Source organism: Cherax quadricarinatus, chromosome 29 (genome assembly GCF_038502225.1).
Source record: "Cherax quadricarinatus isolate ZL_2023a chromosome 29, ASM3850222v1, whole genome shotgun sequence".
NCBI lineage: Eukaryota > Metazoa > Arthropoda > Malacostraca > Decapoda > Parastacidae > Cherax > Cherax quadricarinatus.
The window spans coordinates 37447959-37471200 of record NC_091320.1 but is presented as its reverse complement, the minus strand read 5'-3'; the positions used below and the strand labels follow the sequence as shown (position 1 = coordinate 37471200).

Below are 23242 nucleotides of genomic sequence, written 5' to 3'. Positions count from 1 at the left end.
GAGTTGGTGTCTGTCATAACTAATATATGTATCTCTTGTCACTGTTATGGATCGCCAGGGACATTTTTCTGACTGGTTTCACAAACATATAAATATTCCAAAATCCGAAAAAATTCAAAATCCAAAACACTTTCAGTCCCAAGCATTTTGGATAATGGATTCTCAACTGTACTAAGGTACTTATTTGCTGCTAGGTGACCTTGGACAGTGTATGCATGTCTTGCCTCTGTTACAAGATGTGTGCACACACATCATATGCATAGTATAAGTGGCTTTGGCATACTGCTCTTTTCTGTATTTTTTGTACCTCTGTATGTGTGCACAAATTTTTAAATAAATAAATAAATAAATAAAAAACCATCTGAGAGAGTTAGAGCAAAGGAAGGGGTAGCAGTAATGTTAAATGATCAGTTATGGAAGGAGAAAAGAGAATATGAATGTGTAAATTCAAGAATTATGTGGATTAAAGTAAAGGTTGGATGCGAGAAGTGGGTCATAATAAGCGTGTATGCACCTGGAGAAGAGAGAAATGCAGAGGAGAGAGAGAGATTTTGGGAGATGTTAAGTGAATGTATAGGAGCCTTTGAACCAAATGAGAGAGTAATTGTGGTAGGGGACCTGAATGCTAAAGTAGGAGAAACCTTTAGAGAGGGTGTGGTAGGTAAGTTTGGGGTGCCAGGTGTAAATGATAATGGGAGCCCTTTGATTGAACTTTGTATAGAAAGGGGTTTAGTTATAGGTAATACATATTTTAAGAAAAAGAGGATAAATAAGTATACACGATATGATGTAGGGCGAAATGACAGTAGTTTGTTGGATTATGTATTGGTAGATAAAAGACTGTTGAGTAGACTTCAGGATGTACATGTTTATAGAGGGGCCACAGATATATCAGATCACTTTCTAGTTGTAGCTACACTGAGAGTAAAAGGTAGATGGGATACAAGGAGAATAGAAGCATCAGGGAAGAGAGAGGTGAAGGTTTATAAACTAAAAGAGGAGGCAGTTAGGGTAAGATATAAACAGCTATTGGAGGATAGATGGGCTAATGAGAGCATAGGCAATGGGGTCGAAGAGGTATGGGCTAGGTTTAAAAATGTAGTGTTAGAGTGTTCAGCAGAAGTTTGTGGTTACAGGAAAGTGGGTGCAGGAGGGAAGAGGAGCGATTGGTGGAATGATGATGTAAAGAGAGTAGTAAGGGAGAAAAAGTTAGCATATGAGAAGTTTTTACAAAGTAGAAGTGATGCAAGGAGGGAAGAGTATATGGAGAAAAAGAGAGAAGTTAAGAGAGTGGTGAAGCAATGTAAAAAGAGAGCAAATGAGAGAGTGGGTGAGATGTTATCAACAAATTTTGTTGAAAATAAGAAAAAGTTTTGGAGTGAGATTAACAAGTTAAGAAAGCCTAGAGAACAAATGGATTTGTCAGTTAAAAATAGGAGAGGAGAGTTATTAAATGGAGAGTTAGAGGTATTGGGAAGATGGAGGGAATATTTTGAGGAATTGTTAAATGTTGATGAAGATAGGGAAGCTGTGATTTCGTGTATAGGGCAAGGAGGAATAACATCTTGTAGGAGTGAGGAAGAGCCAGTTGTGAGTGTGGGGGAAGTTCGTGAGGCAGTAGGTAAAATGAAAGGGGGTAAAGCAGCCGGGATTGATGGGATAAAGATAGAAATGTTAAAAGCAGGTGGGGATATAGTTTTGGAGTGGTTGGTGCAATTATTTAATAAATGTATGGAAGAGGGTAAGGTACCTAGGGATTGGCAGAGAGCATGCATAGTTCCTTTGTATAAAGGCAAAGGGGATAAAAGAGAGTGCAAAAATTATAGGGGGATAAGTCTGTTGAGTGTACCTGGTAAGGTGTATGGTAGAGTTATAATTGAAAGAATTAAGAGTAAGACGGAGAATAGGATAGCAGATGAACAAGGAGGCTTTAGGAAAGGTAGGGGGTGTGTGGACCAGGTGTTTACAGTGAAACATATAAGTGAACAGTATTTAGATAAGGCTAAAGAGGTCTTTGTGGCATTTATGGATTTGGAAAAGGCGTATGACAGGGTGGATAGGGGGGCAATGTGGCAGATGTTGCAAGTGTATGGTGTAGGAGGTAGGTTACTGAAAGCAGTGAAGAGTTTTTACGAGGATAGTGAGGCTCAAGTTAGAGTATGTAGGAAAGAGGGAAATTTTTTCCCAGTAAAGGTAGGCCTTAGACAAGGATGTGTGATGTCACCGTGGTTGTTTAATATATTTATAGATGGGGTTGTAAGAGAAGTAAATGCGAGGGTCTTGGCAAGAGGCGTGGAGTTAAAAGATAAAGAATCACACACAAAATGGGAGTTGTCACAGCTGCTCTTTGCTGATGACACTGTGCTCTTGGGAGATTCTGAAGAGAAGTTGCAGAGATTGGTGGATGAATTTGGTAGGGTGTGCAAAAGAAGAAAATTAAAGGTGAATACAGGAAAGAGTAAGGTTATGAGGATAACAAAAAGATTAGGTGATGAAAGATTGAATATCAGATTGGAGGGAGAGAGTATGGAGGAGGTGAACGTATTCAGATATTTGGGAGTGGACGTGTCAGCGGATGGGTCTATGAAAGATGAGGTGAATCATAGAATTGATGAGGGAAAAAGAGTGAGTGGTGCACTTAGGAGTCTGTGGAGACAAAGAACTTTGTCCTTGGAGGCAAAGAGGGGAATGTATGAGAGTATAGTTTTACCAACGCTCTTATATGGGTGTGAAGCGTGGGTGATGAATGTTGCAGCGAGGAGAAGGCTGGAGGCAGTGGAGATGTCATGTCTGAGGGCAATGTGTGGTGTGAATATAATGCAGAGAATTCGTAGTTTGGAAGTTAGGAGGAGGTGCGGGATTACCAAAACTGTTGTCCAGAGGGCTGAGGAAGGGTTGTTGAGGTGGTTCGGACATGTAGAGAGAATGGAGCGAAACAGAATGACTTCAAGAGTGTATCAGTCTGTAGTGGAAGGAAGGCGGGGTAGGGGTCGGCCTAGGAAGGGTTGGAGGGAGGGGGTAAAGGAGGTTTTGTGTGCGAGGGGCTTGGACTTCCAGCAGGCATGCGTGAGCGTGTTTGATAGGAGTGAATGGAGACAAATGGTTTTTAATACTTGACGTGCTGTTGGAGTGTGAGCAAAGTAACATTTATGAAGGGATTCAGGGAAACCGGCAGGCCGGACTTGAGTCCTGGAGATGGGAAGTACAGTGCCTGCACTCTGAAGGAGGGGTGTTAATGTTGCAGTTTAAAAACTGTAGTGTAAAGCACCCTTCTGGCAAGACAGTGATGGAGTGAATGATTGTGAAAGTTTTTCTTTTTCGGGCCACCCTGCCTTGGTGGGAATCGGCCAGTGTGATAATAAATAAATAATAATATAATTTTTGGAGACACATCAAGGAAATTTAAACATTCATCTTTTAGTTACCAGTCTGATCATTATTGGTTTTTGTTTCTTGACAGAACTTGATTAAATTAATGAAGTGTCAAGAGGAACCATTTGCCCCGGCCAATAAACTCATCATTCTATGGCACATAGCTGCGAGTGTCAAAGCAACATTTTCTTCATTGTCATTGTCTTCGACTTCTTCATCCTCTGGAGTGTATATCTTCAATACTTGGCTTCATGCTGTCAGTTCACAAGTGTTGTTATCAGTGTTCTCCAACAAGGTGCAGTGCAAATATCACTTATGTACTCTTATTTTTTGTGCATGTTTATGAAAATAGGTGAATGGCTTTGTCTTTTTGAAGGAAAGTACCAGTAAACAGTTTTGTTGTGTCTGTCACTATGAAGAAAGATATAATTATAATATGAGGATATATGAGTGGAAGTGTCAATTATACAAGATTCAGAATAGCCGTTGCAAGAGTCATCCTTGGTTATAAAATTAAAGAATGAGCAAAATACCCACAGGGGGGAGTTGAATGATAGTTCTAGGCCTTTTATGTTGGAATTAATACATCAGGAACTTGCATTGTAGCAGAAATGTATAGGAAGTCCAGGCAGATTTGTTCAGGGAAAAAACTCTCTCTCCACTATCTGGATACAGTCTCTTTCCTGAACAAATCTTCTTCAACTTCCTACTCATTTCTGCAACATTGCAAGCTCCTGATGATGTGTTGATGTAACATGAAAGGTCTAGACCTATCATTCAACTTTCCCTGTGGTTATTTTGCATATTTTGTAATTCGTTCGCAATTATTGCATATTAAATAACAAATTATATAATTTTTTTGTGAAACTCAGTGGCAAATGTTGCATCTTTAAATGGAAGTTTTAAAAATCTTATTTTTTGCACTTCAAGAACATTGTGTATCCAAAATTACAATTACTGTAAGTATAATATTTTGTTTCTTTAACATTCCACTAGCTACAAGGATGTGTGTGGCATGAAATTAAGAAAAGTATCATTCAAGGATGTAATGGAATAGTTAATGTGCCAAAGGTGCCACCTGTGCCTGTCTGGCCCCCAGGCTGTAGTAGCTGCAAGTCTACACCTCATGATAATCTTCCCAAATATCTAACAGAAACAAAAGCATCAGAAGAAATTACAAAGGTTAGCTTCAATTTTTGCACAAATTCACATATTCTTGAAAATTTGTAGTTCCACTGAGTTAAATTGGTTTAATTTGTTTATATTTTACTTGTATTAATTTATTACTTGACAAACAGTTCTGACTGTGATTCTTACCACTTTCCAAGTATGCAGTGGTAGACGTTTAAATTGGAATCGTGTGTACATTACATTACTGAAAATATGAAAACTTGGCAGCTGTTTCTTGACAGTGTTAAGTTTCCTTGAAATAATTGTCATTTAATGAAACAGTCACAATAATATATTACAACTGTTTCTGTCTAAGTGAGGTAGTATTTGCTCAGAAGTATTAACATTTTAATTGAGGAAATAGTTATTTTTGTTTAAAAATAATCTAATCATTAAAAAGTAACTGTAAACAGTGGCTCTATTTATTAAACACTTTATTATTTGAGGTAAAGGGTGAAGGAGGAGGAGGAGGGAGTTGTCAGATAATAACACAGCCATATAATTAATAGACTTTTGTTTTCTGAGTAGATGATAGGTTAATTTGACAAGTGGTGATAAACTCCAATTATGAGTGAAAAGTTTTCCCTTATTAAAGTCTTTTTGAATTACCACTTTTGTTTTCTGGCAAAAAAAAAAAAAAAAAAAGTAATTTTTACAGTAAATACAATAAAATATGCATTTGCACATATTTGCATCATTATTTCTTAACTTTCCATTGTAATCAGTTAAGGATTGACAGGAACTTTCTCAGAAGGCTACTTGCCTTAATAATAATCTTGTATATGTGAATTTGTTTGTCTTACTATTGATTAGTATTCACAAATAACCTGCACTTAGGAGAGGAATCTTACGATGACATTACAGTCCATCCTGGACCATCGTCAGGTCACAAATGACAAATAACTCGGTTGTGAATTGACAGTGGTGCAGTTTAGGCTAAAACATCTTCATAAGGTTCCTTTCCTAAGTGACAATTATTTGGGAATTGTTCCAGCCACAGTATTGTGATGTTTATATTCTCTCTTAACTATTGTTTATTACTTTTTCATAGTAATCTCTATTAATATTCTGAAAATTTTTGATACAGTATTACATTCTTAAAACTTAACATTCCTTCAGGTGCTGGTTTCATATGGTGTGAGTGAGTGTGTGTGTGGCCATAGAGGTGTGGCTCTAGGGACGGCTCTGGTGGTAGATGCAATACAGTCCCTTGTTCAAACCCATATTTTGCCTTTTCTGCTCATCGTGGGACCATCATCAGGAGATAAGGATACTGTTGTATCACTGGCAGCCACATATCTAGGTACATAATTTTGAAATTAATTAAGACTTGCTGTTTTTCCTTATACAAGTGCTCCACGACTTAGGATGGGGATACGTTCCCGCAAACTAGTCGTAAGTCAACTATAAATACGATGTGCATAATAAATAAATGTATAAATAACTAATGCCATTGAATAATAAATAAACATTTAGTGTAACTAAAATACCAGCCTTGAAAAGTAAATAAATGTATGCAAGTTATGGACCTGCTGCCTTCATGCTGGGTAATTATCTCAATTTCATCTCCAAAGTAAGAGATTTTGCACCATTGTAAAGCTGAAATATCATAAGTCAAATCATAATAAATCAAGGAGCACCTGTACTCTACATCTTCTTACTTAAAAAGATAATACTGTTCTCCATGAAACCTGACCCACATTATTTCTTCATTTTTTTTTTTTTAGCACATTGATCATTTCCCACCGAGGCAGGGTGACCCAAAAAGAAAGAAACCCCCAAAAAGAAAGAAAAATACTTTCATCATCATTCAGCACTTTCACCATCACTCATACATTATCACTGTCTTTGGAGAGGCACTCAGATACAACAGTTTAGAGGTCCCTCCAAACTGTCAGTATCTGAAACCCCTCCTTTAAAGTGCAAGCATTGTACTTCCCTTTTACTTTCCCATTTTTTTTTTTTTTATCAAACCGGCCGTATCCCACCGATGCAGGGTGGCCCAAAAAGAAAAACAAAAGTTTCTCCTTTTAAATTTAGTAATTTACACAAGAGAAGGGGTTACTAACCCCTTGCCCTCGGCATTTTAGTCGCCTCTTACAACACGCATGGCTTACAGAGGAAGAATTCTGTTCCACTTCCCTATGGAGATAAGAGGAAAGAAAGAAAGGAAGAACTAGAAAGAAAATAGAAGAAAACCCAGAGGGGTATGTATATATATGCTTGTACATGTATGTGTAGTGTGACTAAGTGTAAGTAGAAGTAGCAAGATGTACCTGAAATCTTGCATGTTTATGAAACAGACAAAAGACACCATCATGTAAAACAATTACAGGCTTTGGTTTTACACTCACTTGGCAGGACGGTAGTACCTCCCTGGGTGGTTGCTGTCTACCAACCTACTACCTATAATTTCTTCATCTTATCCTTAATTTTTTCTCACCCAGTTTTGTTTTACCTGTAATATAGTTATTATAGAATAAATACTTTAAAATTGGAGACAGAGATTGCAAATTTTTATTATCCATAAATTCAGTAGTTGTAATTGACATTTTAGGAAAAATAATGTAATGTATATAAGAATTTAAATTTTCTTTATTTTCTAGGATTAAGAAAAGTCTCAGGTGATACTGAAATGGAAGTGTTGCAAGTGTTGAAGTGTGAGGGTAGCAGAGGCAACACAAGTGAAGAGCTATTGTCTTCACCTCACACTTTGGTTCACGTACCTGCTACATTTCTTAAATTTTCAGGTGAGGGCCAGAGAGCAAGGTCCTGGAATCAAGGTTCTGGGAGCTTGATTAGGTGATCAAGGTGTAAGCTCCACAACACTTATGAGAATGTGCTAATATTTTCTCAGGTGTTTTGTGAAATATTTGTCACTCTTAAATATCTAAAGTTTAAACAAAATTGTTTTTAACCCCTTCAGGGTCCGTCCCATAGATCTGCGGCTTTACGTTCAGGGTCCAAACCGTAGATCTACGCCATGAGCTCAGCTCACTCTGATAAACTGCGAGTGGTAAATTTGGGCCTAGATATGAGAGAATACATCTATGTGGTATGTGTGCACCACATAAAACAAATCCTGCAGCACACTGTGTATAATGAGAGAAAAAAACTGAGACCGTGATTTTCGATTAAAACAGCGACTTTGCAGTGTTTTTTGTATGTTTTTTATAGATGTGTTTGCGATTTCTTGGTCTCATTTGATAGAATGGAAGACACATTACAGAAATAGAGATGATTTTGATTGGTTTTAGCACTGGAAATGACTTGAAACTGAGCTCAAAATAGCAGAAATGTTAAATTTTTGCCGATGTTCAAGAGTAAACAAACAACCTCACACGTCTAATACATGCCAGCTGATGAGTCTAATATACATTCACAAATGTGGTGATGATATTTATACAATTATTACAATATTGCATAACAGTAAATCTATTTTTTGGTGTGAATAAAAATTCATTGTGAATAAAAAATCAAAATGGAATTTATTTGTAAAGCCTCAAAACATAACTAATGAACAGAGGAAATGTTAGTTTAGTGCCAGGAATACCTACATTGTTTATTCTGGACCCTATTTTGAAATTGGAATATTTTGAACTTTGTGTTAAATTGGCCAAATTACTAATTTCCGATCACTTTATTTTGTAGTTGAAACTGTTGACTTGGCGATTTCTTGTGCTCAGTCGATAGAATAGAAGTAATACTAGTGAAATAGCTAAGAATTTGGTCGACTGGAATTAAGTAATTGGCCTAAAATGGGAGTCAAAGTTGGCAAAATCGCCGATTCGTAAATAACGCTGACACATCAAAATTCATGAGAGCATAATTTCGTCAATTTTCCATCAAATTTCACACTTTTTGTTTTATTCCCTTCACAAAAAGGTTCTCTACCATTTCATAAGAAAAAATAATTTTTTTTTTTAAATTCTTGGACACTGGGGCACCACTTCAGATTTTGGCCTTGGACCCTGAAAGGGTTAAGGGATTTAGTAATAAGATATTCCTTTTTTTGTTGTTATTTTATATTTTTATTTATTTTTTTTATTATCACTCTGGCCGATTCCCACCAAGGCAGGGTGGCCCGAAAAAGAAAAACTTTCACCCAGTTTTATAAAGTTTTTCTTCTTCTCTTTTTTAGTAAATGTCTACAGGAGAAGGGGTTACTAGCCCATTGCTCCCGTTATTTTATATTCTGTTTTAATATTGACCTGCTTTTCATTTATAATGGAAAATGCTTTTTTTGCAAGAAAAGTATATTCAACACACTGGCCATATATAAAAGTATATTATGCTTAGTTATTGTTTTTATTATATATGGTAAGTGTATTCACTGTAAGGAATGAATTTGTAATTGTCAAGACTTCAGATGGTAATGAAAAAAAGTTAAATGAAGACAAAAGTGATCTGTGTGGATCAAGGAAGCTTGTGAATATAAGTTAGAGATAAACAAATGGTGTTAAAAGATTAATGTAAAAAGTATATTACATAAATGGTTTGGAAAATTGACAAGTTGATGACTGAGACACTTGTGTAGCACTTGGGCATCTTTATTATAGAAAAGTTTTGCCAGCCAGTGGCTTCATTAGTCCGATACAGAGAAGAACAGTTGAAGATAAGGAAGGAGTTTATCAGTTCCTCAGCCTGAAGATGATAATGTTCAGTCTATCAATCTTGATAAAAGTACAGTATATGCATGGAGAAGGAGCTTATATACTGCAGACAGATGAGCAGTGAGAGAGAGTGAAGCTTCTGGTCCTTCTGCCATTGATAAGGAGAGAGGCAGGAGACAGGGAAGTCATGTTAACATTAGAACAAATGACACACACTGAGGATGCTGGATTGCTAACAGACCCAACAGTTAGAGGCAGCATCACTGGTGGAGAAAATTCACTAGTAGAAGTAGGTCATACCTATAAATTAGGCAAGCATTAATGGACTAAACACACTACTGTATATCTATGCCGAGAGGCTGATTATATCAAACTCCATCATCTTCCACCATTCTTCTCCATATTGAACTGATGAGGCTACTGGCTGGTGGAATGTTTCCACAATAAATATACTCGTGTGTTGCACAAGTGTCTCATTTATCAACCTGTCGGTTTTGCAAACCGTTTATGTAATAATACCTGCCTGATATGGCAATGCCTTGGAGTGAAAGTTAAGATACATGTGCAACATCTGGTTATCTTTATTGTAGATGCTTCGCCATCCAGTGGCTTTATCAATACAGATTCTAGGACATAATTAGAAGATGGTAGAACTATACTATGTCCTAGAATTAGAAGACAGTAGAATTATATTATGTCCTAGAATCTGTATTGATAAAGCCACTGGATGGCAAAACATCTACAATAAAGACAACCAGATGTTGCATATGTGTCTTAACTTTCATCTTGTCAGTATTTTATAACTTTCTTGCACAATGTCTTCGAATCTTGATACAAAGAATTCTTCAATGCTTGCCTTACCTATAGGGATGACCTACTTCCACTAGTAATTTTCTCTATTGGTGATGTCACCTCCAACTGCTTCATCTCACCTGTTTGCAGTATAAGACCCTTCTCTGTACATATGTTATACTTTATTTTAACATTGATGAACTAAATACATCACTTCCAGGATGAGAGACTGATTGCCTCAGGCTCCTCATCTTCCACCATTCCTTTCTGTATTGGACTGATGAAACCATTGGCTGGCAAAACGTTTCCACAATTAAAATACCCATATGGTACATGAGTTTCTTATTCATTAAATGTATGAAGTAACTGTAATATTATTATATGAATGTGGCCAAAGTAATGAGAGTTACCTTTAACACAGCTTCTACAGGTCTAGAAACTGAGACATGAACCCCCTACTTCCACAGATAGGTAATTATACACAGTTTCTCCAATGTTGAAGTGTATAGGTGGATGACGGGCATAAACAAGGGAGACATTAGTAAGGTGCTGAGGGTGTCGAACCAGGTGGGAACCGGAAATAATGGATTTGGGTTGGATAAGTTTGGATTTGGAAAGGACATAGGTAAGTGCTGGTTTTCTAGCAGAGTTGTAGATGCGTGGAACAGTCTTCCCAGTGGGGTGATAGAGGCTAGGACCTTGGGTAGCTTTAAGAAGAGACTGGACAAATATATGAGTGGGAGGGGCTGGGTTTGATTGGTGTTGGGGGGTGTGAGAGTTGTTTCTTGAGTAGCTTTAGGTAGATGTCGTTTTGATAAGGACCTGCCTCGAATGGGCCAGTAGGCCTTCTGCAGTGTTCCTACATTCTTATGTTCTTATGTGGGGAACATGATCTTCTAAATCATTATATTTTATGATTTATTACTGAGAGGCCTTTTTATTTACAGATGTTCTGAAAGCAGTTTTGAAACTGGCAGCACAGGGTGATGGTGGCCCTACAAGGTGAGCAAATTTGTAAATAAAGTATGTATATGATAAATATATTGTGCATCAAAATCTACTGAATTTATCTTATAATGCCTGTACTCTGAAGGAGGGGTGAGGATGTAACAGCTCAGTCTCATCTGAACTGTAATGTCAGTTTATTTCTGGCAAGACGACCATTGTCTTAAACCATTTTTTTTTTTTGTCTTGAGTTAATATATATTATTACCAGGGCATAACTGTTATAATTTGTACAATGGAATCACTACTGTATACGACTTAACTACCTGCATACTTAAAGTACCACATATGTTTGTGGTAGGTAACAGATCAATCACAGGAGAGCAAGAGTGAGTGTGGGAATGTTTCCAGCAGAAACACACACATGGGACATAGATTTCAAATGAAAAACACGTGTGCAACACTTGGATGTCGTTACTCTGGAAACATTGTCAACTAGTATCTCTATCAGTTCACTACAGACAATGCTGGAGATGGTAGAAGTCATGAAGAAGTAGATTGAGGTGATTGGATTGATACATCCACTGGTTGGTGAAGCATCTCCACAGTAAAGATTTTCATGTGTTGCACATGTGTGCTGGTCACCTACTTGTCAGTTTTATATTCAAAGCTTCAATGAACTGGCTGTATCCCACTGAGGCAGGGTGACAGTTTTATACATCATTAATATACAATAAACCTATATAGGTTTACAAGCCATAGACAGCAAAAACTTTATTGAATAGGCAGTCAGTGAGGAACTCTGGCATTAGTCTGGACTTTGACTATAAATGTCAACTGCATCCTCTCAGCAGCTGGTGACCTATTTTACAGTTTATTTCAATATTTATATATTTGTCATTTTTAGCAATATTTATATTTAAAATTTTCTCCTTTTTAGGTTATGTGTAGTGACTGGGTCACATGAGGAAGTGTGGCCTCTCTTCCGAGAACTAAGACCAGTGGCACAACGAGGTCGAGTTGTATGTCTGCCCCAGCATGAAGCTGATCAGCATGAGTCCTTTGTACAAACTCTTTTAAAGAAGGTGATGGTAGAATTACTGACAAAATGTTAAGCAAATTGGACACAGATGCAAGTAATTTTTTTTTTTTTTTTTTTTCAACAAGTCGGCCGTCTCCCACCGAGGCAGGGTGACCCAAAAAAGAAAGAAAATCCCCAAAAAGAAAATACTTTCATCATCATTCAACACTTTCACCACACTCGCACATTATCACTGTTTTTGCAGAGGTGCTCAGAATACAACAGTCTAGAAGCATAAACATATAAAGATACACAACATATCCCTCCAAACTGCCAATATCCCAAACCCCTCCTTTAAAGTGCAGGCATTGTACTTCCCATTTCCAGGACTCAAGTCCGACTATATGAAAATAACCGGTTTCCCTGAATCCCTTCACTAAATATTACCCTGCTCACACTCCAACAGATCGTCAGGTCCCAAGTACCATTCGTCTCCATTCACTCCTATCTAACACGCTCACGCACGCTTGCTGGAAGTCCAAGCCCCTTACCCACAAAACCTCCTTTACCCCCTCTCTCCAACCCTTTCGAGGACGACCCCTACCCCGCCTTCCTTCCCCTATAGATTTATATGCTTTCCATGTCATTCTACTGTGATCCATTCTCTCTAAATGACCAAACCACCTCAACAACCCCTCTTCTGCCCTCTGACTAATACTTTTATTAACTCCACACCTTCTCCTAATTTCCACACTCCGAATTTTCTGCATAATATTTACACCACACATTGCCCTTAAACAGGACATCTCCGCTGCCTCCAACCGTCTCCTCGCTGCTGCATTTACCACCCAAGCTTCACACCCATATAAGAGTGTTGGTACTACTATACTTTCATACATTCCCTTCTTTGCCTCCATAGATAACGTTTTTTGACTCCACATATACCTCAACGCACCACTCACCTTTTTTCCCTCATCAATTCTATGATTAACCTCATCCTTCATAAATCCATCCGCCGACACGTCAACTCCCAAGTATCTGAAAACATTCACTTCTTCCATACTCCTCCTCCCCAATTTGATATCCAATTTTTCTTTATCTAAATCATTTGACACCCTCATCACCTTACTCTTTTCTATGTTCACTTTCAACTTTCTACCTTTACACACATTCCCAAACTCATCCACTAACCTTTGCAATTTTTCTTTAGAATCTCCCATAAGCACAGTATCATCAGCAAAAAGTAACTGTGTCAATTCCCATTTTGAATTTGATTCCCCATAATTTAATCCCACCCCTCTCCCAAACACCCTAGCATTTACTTCCTTTACAACCCCATCTATAAATATATTAAACAACCATGGTGACATTACACATCCCTGTCTAAGACCTACTTTTACCGGGAAGTAGTCTCCCTCTCTTCTACACACCCTAACCTGAGCCTCACTATCCTCATAAAAACTCTTTACAGCATTTAATAACTTACCACCTATTCCATATACTTGCAACATCTGCCACATTGCTCCTCTATCCACTCTATCATATGCCTTTTCTAAATCCATAAATGCAATAAAAACTTCCCTATCTTTATCTAAATACTGTTCACATATATGCTTCAATGTAAACACCTGATCTACACATCCCCTACCCACTCTAAAACCTCCTTGCTCATCCGCAATCCTACATTCTGTCTTACCTCTAATTCTTTCAATTATAACCCTACCGTACACTTTTCCTGGTATACTCAGTAAGCTTATTCCTCTATAATTTTTACAGTCTCTTTTGTCCCCTTTCCCTTTATATAAAGGGACTATACATGCTCTCTGCCAATCCCTAGGTACCTTCCCCTCTTTCATACATTTATTAAACAAAAGTACCAACCACTCCAACACTATATCCCCCCCTGCTTTTAACATTTCTGTCATGATCCCATCAGTTCCAGCTGCTTTACCCCCTTTCATTTTACGTAATGCCTCACGTACCTCCCCCACACTTACATTCTGCTCTTCTTCACTCCTAAAAGATGGTATACCTCCCTGACCAGTGCATGAAATTACTGCCTCCCTTTCTTCCTTAACATTTAAAAGTTCCTCAAAATATTCTCGCCATCTACCCAATACCTCCATCTCCCCATCTACTAACTCCCCTACTCTGTTTTTAACTGACAAATCCATATTTTCCCTAGGCTTTCTTAACTTGTTTAACTCACTCCAAAATTTTTTCTTATTTTCATTAAAATTTCTTGACAGTGCCTCTCCCACTCTATCATCTGCTCTCCTTTTGCACTCTCTCACCACTCTCTTTACCTTTCTTTTACTCTCCATATACTCTGCTCTTCTTATAACACTTCTGCTTTGTAAAAACCTCTCATAAGCTACCTTTTTCTCTTTTATCACACCCTTTACTTCATCATTCCACCAATCACTCCTCTTTCCTCCTGCCCCCACCCTCCTATAACCACAAACTTCTGCCCCACATTCTAATACTGCATTTTTAAAACTATTCCAACCCTCTTCAACCCCCCCACTACTCATCTTTGCACTAGCCCACCTTTCTGCCAATAGTCGCTTATATCTCACCCGAACTTCCTCCTCCCTTAGTTTATACACTTTCACTTCCCTCTTACTTGTTGTTGCCACCTTCCTCTTTTCCCATCTACCTCTTACTCTAACTGTAGCTACAACTAAATAATGATCCGATATATCAGTTGCCCCTCTATAAACATGTACATCCTGGAGCCTACCCATCAACCTTTTATCCACCAATACATAATCTAATAAACTACTTTCATTACGTGCTACATCATACCTTGTATATTTATTTATCCTCTTTTTCATAAAATATGTATTACTTATTACCAAATTTCTTTCTACACATAGCTCAATTAAAGGCTCCCCATTTACATTTACCCCTGGCACCCCAAATTTACCTACTACTCCCTCCATAACATTTTTACCCACTTTAGCATTAAAATCCCCAACCACCATTACTCTCACACTTGATTCAAAACTCCCCACGCATTCACTCAACATTTCCCAAAATCTCTCTCTCTCCTCTACACTTCTCTCTTCTCCAGGTGCATACACGCTTTTTATAACCCACTTTTCACATCCAATCTTTATTTTACTCCACATAATCCTTGAATTAATACATTTATAGTCCCTCTTTTCCTGCCATAGCTTATCCTTCAACATTATTGCTACTCCTTCTTTAGCTCTAACTCTATTTGAAACCCCTGACCTAATCCCATTTATTCCTCTCCACTGAAACTCTCCCACCCCCTTCAGCTTTGTTTCACTTAAAGCCAGGACATCCAGCTTCTTCTCATTCATAACATCCACAATCATCTCTTTCTTATCATCTGCACAACATCCACGCACATTCAGACTTCCCACTTTGACAAGTAATGTTTGACAAGTAATGTTTATTATTATTACGTATTATTATTATTAACACATTGGCCATCTCCCACCAAGGCAAGGTGGCCCAAAAAAGAAAAACTTTCATCATCATTCACTCCATCACTGTCTTGCCAGAGGTGCACTTACACTACAGTTATAAAACTGCAATGTTGAAATCCCTTCTTCAGAGTGCAAACACTGTACTTCCCATCTCCAGGACTCAAGTCCGGCCTGCTGGTTTCCCTGAATCCCTTCATAAATGTTACCTTGCTCACACTCCAACAGCACATCACGTTCTAAAAACTACTTGTCTCCATTCACTCCTATCTAACACACTCACACATGCTTGCTGAAGTCCAAGTCCCTCGCACACTAAACCTCCTTTACTCCCTCCCTCCAACCTCTCCTAGGCTGATCCCTACTCCACCTTTCCTCCACTACAGATTTATACACTCTCGAAATCATTCTATTTTGTTCCATCCTCTCTACATGTGCAATCCACCTCAACAACTGCTCCTCAGCCCTCTTGATAATAGTTTTGGTAATCCCGCACCTCATCCTAATTTTCAAACTACAAATTCTCTGCATTATATTCACACCACACATTGCCCTCAGATATGACATCTCCACTGCCTCCAGCCTTCTCCTTGTTTTAACATTCACCAGCCATGTTTCACACCCATATAAGAGCATTGGTATAACTATACTCTCATACATTCTCCTCTTTGCTTCCATGGACAAAGTTCTTTGTCCCCACAGACTCCTAAGTGCACCACTCGCCTTTTTGCCCTCATCAGTTCTGTGATTCACCTTATCTTTCATAGACCCATCTGCTGACATGTTCCCTCCTAAATATCTGAATACATTCACCTCTTCCATACTTTCTCTCTCCAATCTGATATCCAATCTTTCGTCACCTAATATTTTTGTTATCCTCATCACCTTACTCTTCCCTATATTCACTTTTAATTTTCTTCTTTTACATACCCTACCAGACTCATCCACTAACCTCTGCAACTTCTCTTTAGAATCTCCCAAAAACACAGTCTCATCAGCATAGAGCAACTGTGAGAACTTCCACTTTGTGTTAGATTCTTCATCTTTCTTCATGCCTCTTGCCAACACCCAAGCATTCACTTCTCTTACAATCCCATCTATAAAAATATTGAACAACCATGGTGACATCACATATACTTGTCTAAGGCCTACTTTTACTGGAAAATAATCTCCCTCTCTCTTACACTCTAACCTGAGCCTCACTATCCTCATAAAAACTCTTCACTGCTTTCAGTAACCTACCTCCTATTCCATACATTTGCAACATCTGCCACATTGCCCCCCTATCCACCCAGTCATACGCCTTTTCCAAATCCATAAATGCCACAAACCTCTTTACCCTTATCTAAATACATACTGTTCACCTATACATTTCACTGTAAACACTTGGTCTACACATCCCCCTACCTTTCCTAAAGCCTCCTTGTTCATCTGCTATCCTACTCTTTGTCTTACTCTTAATTCTTTCAGAAATAACTCAACCATACACTTTACCAACTAATGTAATGTTTACAATGGCTTGACAAAGCTCCCGGAGAGTGAAATGTTGTTACACTAAAATGTCTCATTAGCTGCATCTGTGTCTGTGTACCTGACAATCTTTTAGAAAAGATGAGCAAAAAGGTCAAAGAAAATATAGTTTAGGCAAATGTAATACCAGTATGTGTTCTTCATTTTGACATGTGAACCCTAATTATATGGTATATTCCTGTAGAACTTTTGGATTATGGCCAAGGTTACTAGTAAGTAATAATATATACATATTAACAGTAGATAGCTAGATGACTAACCATTTTTTTGAGGTCTCTTACCTTTCTTTTTGTTCTTATTTTATGAAATTAGAGTTCCAACACATTCAAGTTGCCTACTAATTGTACTAATAAATAAATGCTTTGTAAATTTTGTTTCTGTTTATATTATCAACATTTAGTTTTTATGTTAGGTACGAAACTTATTTAGTATCCATTGCTTTCAGAATAAACTATTACAAAATCTTCAAAACCAGGACGAAATTGCAAACTTTATTACATGGGTGCATGAATCATATTGTGCTGATGAAAGAGTAAATGGAGCCAAAGTTTCAGGAACTGTGAGCAGCTCAACAGCCATCAAGCACTTGCCAGCAGTGTCGTCTTTGGTGAAAATGGTAGCAGCTCTCGCATACCTTCTCCAACAAAGGAAAAATGAAGTCCAATCCAAAGTAAGTCATTTTTAGCAGTTGGTTAATAGATTTGTACAGCTGTATAGGATAAAAATAACTTGACTCATAAAAATAATATTGTACATTATATCTTATATAGTATGCACAGCATTATGGCAGATATAAAGCTAATGAATACCTAAGTGGGGGTGTGAAGTACAGTATCTGTATTGGCCAATTTTGATGGTATTGGTATCGGTGGGTATTGGGTAATTTCTTTTTTTTAACACACCAGCTGTCTCCCACCAAGGCAGGGTGACCTGAAAAGATAAACATAAGTTTTTCTTTTTATGTGTAGTAATTAGGTACTTATTTATGGTATCGATTTTGGTGGGTATCAGCTAATTTTGATGGTATCTGTTTGTATTGATATGCTGAAGAGACTAAGGGTTTGCTAAGCTCCTCTTTACATTCCTTTAGAACCCTTGAAAATAGCTCATCAGAAGCTGGTGACTTGTTTGGCTTTAATCTATCTAGTTGTTTGAAGACCATGCCACAAGTGACTTCAATACTGCATAATTTATTTTTGTCCTGACTAGTATAATCCTTGATTTCTGGGCTTTCATATGTATCCTCTTGTGTAAAAGCAGAATGGAATTTTTTTTTTCAACGAACTGGCCGTATCCCACCGAGGCTGGGTGACCTAAAAAGAAATAACGAAAGTTTTTCTTTTTAAATTTAGTAATTTATACAGGAGAAGGGGTTACTAGCCCCTTGCTCCTGGCATTTTAGTCACCTCTTATGACACGCATGGTTTACGGAGGAAGAATTCTTTTAGAATTGAAATGGTGTTGAAAATTGTACACATTTTTTTGCCGCTAACAGTAAGCTGACCCGAGTTAAATTTAAGTAGGCCTATCTTTTCTCCAATGTTATTCCTATAACTCTTAGGATTGGTGTTTGATTCTTTTGCAACCTTAATTTCATATTCTCATTTGACTTTCCTTATTTCTTTTTCTGACTTCTCTCTTAAATTGAATATATTGTTCAATAAAGTGAACCCTCACCTCTGTTGATTCACCTGCAAATACCTTACTTTTCACCCAAGATATGTTTTGTCTATTGCTAATCCATTTAGGGTTATTCATTTTTTTTTTTTTTTTATTATCACACTGGCCGATTCCCACCAAGGCAGGGTGGCCCGAAAAAGAAAAACTTTCACCATCATTCACTCCATCACTGTCTTGCCAGAAGGGTGCTTTACACTACAGTTTTTAAACTGCAACATTAACACCCCTCCTTCAGAGTGCAGGCACTGTACTTCCCATCTCCAGGACTCAAGTCCGGCCTGCCGGTTTCCCTGAATCCCTTCATAAATGTTACTTTGCTCACACTCCAACAGCACGTCAAGTATTAAAAACCATTTGTCTCCATTCACTCCTATCAAACACGCTCACGCATGCCTGCTGGAAGTCCAAGCCCCTCGCACACAAAACCTCCTTTACCCCCTCCCTCCAACCCTTCCTAGGCCGACCCCTACCCCGCCTTCCTTCCACTACAGACTGATACACTCTTGAAGTCATTCTGTTTCGCTCCATTCTCTCTACATGTCCGAACCACCTCAACAACCCTTCCTCAGCCCTCTGGACAACAGTTTTGGTAATCCCGCACCTCCTCCTAACTTCCAAACTACGAATTCTCTGCATTATATTCACACCACACATTGCCCTCAGACATGTTTGATCTAAATTCTCTATTCGGAATATATGTATCTTGGCCAGCTTTTTCAGTGTTTTGGGAAATGTCATATTTGCAAACATCTTTAATATTTACGTAATCTTTATAAATTTAATTCTGTTTTTGTATCTCAAGTACTTTTCTCTTTTTGAGTTACCAGTTTCTCTGGTGTTTTTTTTTTTTTTTTTCCCACTAATTTCATGTGTGCATACTCTGCTTACCAAAACAACTTTTACATGTAGGGAAACACATTATAGAAGATTGTTGTAAGAAGATAATGCTTCATTTCCTGATGCTTGGAGGGATGGGTCATATGTGGGGTCATGTATGAGGTGAAATCTCAGCCTTGTAAGTCTTCTGTTCTCCTATTTTTACTATTCCTTGATAATGTGAGAAATCACATAAACACTTGGAATTTCACTATGTTTTCACTGTGGTTATTTTGCATATTGTGATATCACCTGTTGACTGTGATCTTATTGCATCCTGATGCAAGTGTAGACGAGGAAACCATAATGAAGTTATGTAGTAACTCCATACTTATTTATTGCATATTACGCACTATTTTACATTCATCTGTTGTGAATTGGTCATGTTTTTCCTTGGTTCAGATATGAATAATATTGATTTATATTTTCTCTTATAGTTGAGTGAGCTGCAAACAGCATTAAGCCGTGTGGAAGAGCTGGAAAAACATGTCCAAGGTCTTCGTGACTTACACGGGTCGTTGGAGGTTACACAAAAACAGGCTGTCACCAGTATAGATAAAATCAAGGAAAACCTTAAAAACAGTTTGTTGAATTTTTTTATTTCTTTAATTTTGTCTTTCAAAAATTCCTCTAGTTATGTTTTGTAAAAAAAAAAAAATGTTTATTCATATGAGGAAATCATTATGTAATGTAATATATAAAATATATAAACACAGATAAAATATGTATTTCACTAGATTTTACTAGACAAACTTTCTACTTATTTTTCATTATTGAAATCAGTACAGTATACTGTATAGGACTTATGATTTTTCAATCCTTTTTGCTCTTGCAGGAGCAGCAGATATCTTAACCCATGAAAGGGGTGTCAATGAGTTGCATAAAGAAGCAGTGGTTGTGGAGAAGGCTCAGGAGGAGCTGAGTGGAGAGGTTGCAGAATATGTAGAAGAGACCAAGGAGCCACTCTCTCAGATCACTGAGGCTGTGGCACATCTGGATATTCACCGCATTCGCAAATTGCTGTAAGATAATTATTTAATGTAAAAATATACACATTTTGTAATAATGAGAATAATTACTTATTTGTAATTACTGCTTGAATTTCCGGAAGTTAAGCTCAAACTCTTGTTCCTCCCATTTAGCTTTTGACAGCGTGAAGTGAAATAGCATATTAATATCCTGTTTTGAACCCTCTCTAGCATCTTCTGCTTCTGTACTGTTGTTCACTTCATTCCTGAAGCTTGTAGCTTAGTTGGGTGTTTATGTTCCTACTATTCTCTCTTGCTTTTGTTATACCTATGATGTCTTTACTCTTGTGACAAGACAACCAGGGAATGAATGATGGTGAATTTTTCCTTTGGGTCACCCTGACTTGGCTTTTTCCCAACCCTGGGTTACATTACGATGGTGGTGTGGTCCAGATCACCTGAGTGCCTGATTGAAAACCAGGCACCCCATATTTCAGCCTAAATAGCAGGGAGATTTACCTTTTTGTCAATCTTCATTGTGACTTATATCAATATAAATGAATTTTGAATATGGTACAGACTGCGACAAATGGGTTTTGAATTCTTTTGATATGTTGTGATTATAATATATGAAATATAACAATAAATTAGCCATGATACCCTAGCAGCAATTTACTATTGATAGTAGCAAATTGTTAAGATAGCTGAAAAATTGTATAATTTTGTATAATACAGTATGTATTATGTTCAGGCTGTAATGATGAACCAGAACAGCCTTTCTAAAAATCCTCAGTTGTATTTAGAGTAAAATAACAAGTAATATTTACCAATATTGCTGAAACCTTATTCTTTTATAAATAAGTGCTTTATAAATGTAACTGCCATAGTTTACTCCATATCATTATGACTTAGTAAATGGAGCTAAATTAAGAAGTGCATGCAAATAATTAAATGCTTTTATTCTCATACCAACAAGAAGATTGATTTTTCCAGAGATCGGCCTCCAGAACCCGATGATGAGGACTTTGGTAGTTCTCACACTCCCCAAGTGTTAGTCACTGAGATAAGCTGGTTTACATGCATACAGTCTCTCACTGGTTCACAACACAAATCTCACTGTTGCATCCTAGGTTTCATTTTTCATATCCTTCATGTTACTAGATGTTATTAAAACACAAGCAAACACTTTACCAAACAAGAAAAAAATGTTATAGGTCAGTCAGTTACAGCATCATTATAAAACATTCATGACTGATAATTGTAACAAAATGTAAAAAATTCTTGTAAGATTACTCATCAGAGTCAAATCATTCTCAATATTATAACAGTGCTGCTGTTTTAAGTATAATACAGTATATCAAAGTATCAAACTATAACTTTTTAATTAGATCCTCATCCTTTAAGTAAATTGCAAGTTTAATATTAACACCTTAGGTTCGCACCTTAAATATCAGACCAAAGTTATGTATTGAACTTTATACAATGAACTCCAGTTTATCCAGATTGTGTTATATCAGAAATCCAAATGAAACTGACAAAATCCAATCTGGTTATGGTCTGCTACTGAGCTACAGGTCACTCCTTATAATTTTATTGACCCTTATACTGATTGTTTATATAATGAATGGTCACATCTTTTGCTTATTGGTAATGTTCAAACTACATCATGCTATTCAAGTGGTTCAGATTTTGTACATAAATGATACACAATTTGCTCCTTATATCTCTTTCCTTCATGTTCTTTGTGTTTGTGTGTGTGTGACCTGCACATCCTAGCTTTTTCTTTATCCAAGCCTTTCATGCTGTTAGAAAATTTTAATTGCAATCAAATAAACTGGGTCTTATTGCAACTTCTGATGGTCTGTTGGAGTTCATTCTCTTGCCTTCAGTAAGACAGTCATAAATGGTCTCCACAGCAGCAAAAATTTTCATCCTCACCTCCCACTATTATACATCATATGCCTCAACACCACATGATACAGTACATCACATCACACAGCACTTCAATATAAGTTTCTTACTCTGCAGCACTTACAGCCCTAGTATTAAATCAGTTTCTATAAAAAGTCAGCACTAAGAATGCACCTCATCCCACAGCAACACATCGCAATCCCAGAAATATGATACAAGAACATGTATCACAAGAGAAGTTATAATCTCAACAATGAGTTTTCTTTCTTCACATCAACAAGTTCCCAGCTCAATAATGTTATAGTTGACAGCATTTTAGTCTCACAATATGTTTATATATATTTCACCTTCCTACTGCATGTATAATTTTATAATCTTTTATTTTTAATTATGTATATGCATTCTGGATGTGTATGTGCTTGATTAAATTTTTGTTTGGGTCTACCTAGTGCCTGTGTGTGTTTTGCAGTTTATAAATGAATTTATTTTTGACTAATAGTTTCAAGTTAATTTATTGCCTCTTACAAATTTTGCATTAAAAACTGCACTAAAATGTCATCATGATCAAACTAGAGAATATTATAGTAAGACACATCTTGTTGAGAATATTATAGTATGATGCATCTAGTTCAGTATATTATAGTGAGACACCTTGTTCAGAATATTACAGTATGATACACCTTGTTTAGCATATTCTACTGTGATAGTCAGTCAGTCAGTCAGTCAGTCAGTCAGTCAGTCAGTCAGTCAGTCAGTCAGTCAGTCAGTCAGTCAGTCAGTCAGTCAGTCAGTCAGTCAGTCAGTCAGTCAGTCAGTCAGTCAGTCAGTCAGTCAGTCAGTCAGTCAGTCAGTCAGTCAGTCAGTCAGTCAGTCAGTCAGTCAGTCAGTCAGTCAGTCAGTCAGTCA

The 23242-nt window shown here is 37.3% G+C and overlaps 1 protein-coding gene across 6 annotated transcripts in view; it reads left to right on the top strand.

Moving 5' to 3' along the window:
• The window catches only part of LOC128690453 (dynein axonemal heavy chain 10-like), a 208076-nt gene that overhangs the window by 131839 nt on the left and 52995 nt on the right, over positions 1-23242 (top strand). For all 6 annotated transcript variants that reach the window (XR_011392579.1, XR_011392580.1, XM_070089747.1 and 3 more), the window contains 9 exons: positions 3461-3667; positions 4369-4554; positions 5662-5845; positions 7149-7292; positions 10895-10949; positions 11833-11977; positions 17347-17571; positions 19895-20039; positions 20293-20479. Coding sequence is in view for 4 of the 6 variants with exons in the window: in XM_070089747.1 (XP_069945848.1) it covers positions 3461-3667; positions 4369-4554; positions 5662-5845; positions 7149-7292; positions 10895-10949; positions 11833-11977; positions 17347-17571; positions 19895-20039; positions 20293-20479 (1478 nt within the window). In the remaining 2 variants the exon portion in view is untranslated. The remainder of the gene's footprint in view (positions 1-3460; positions 3668-4368; positions 4555-5661; positions 5846-7148; positions 7293-10894; positions 10950-11832; positions 11978-17346; positions 17572-19894; positions 20040-20292; positions 20480-23242) is intronic.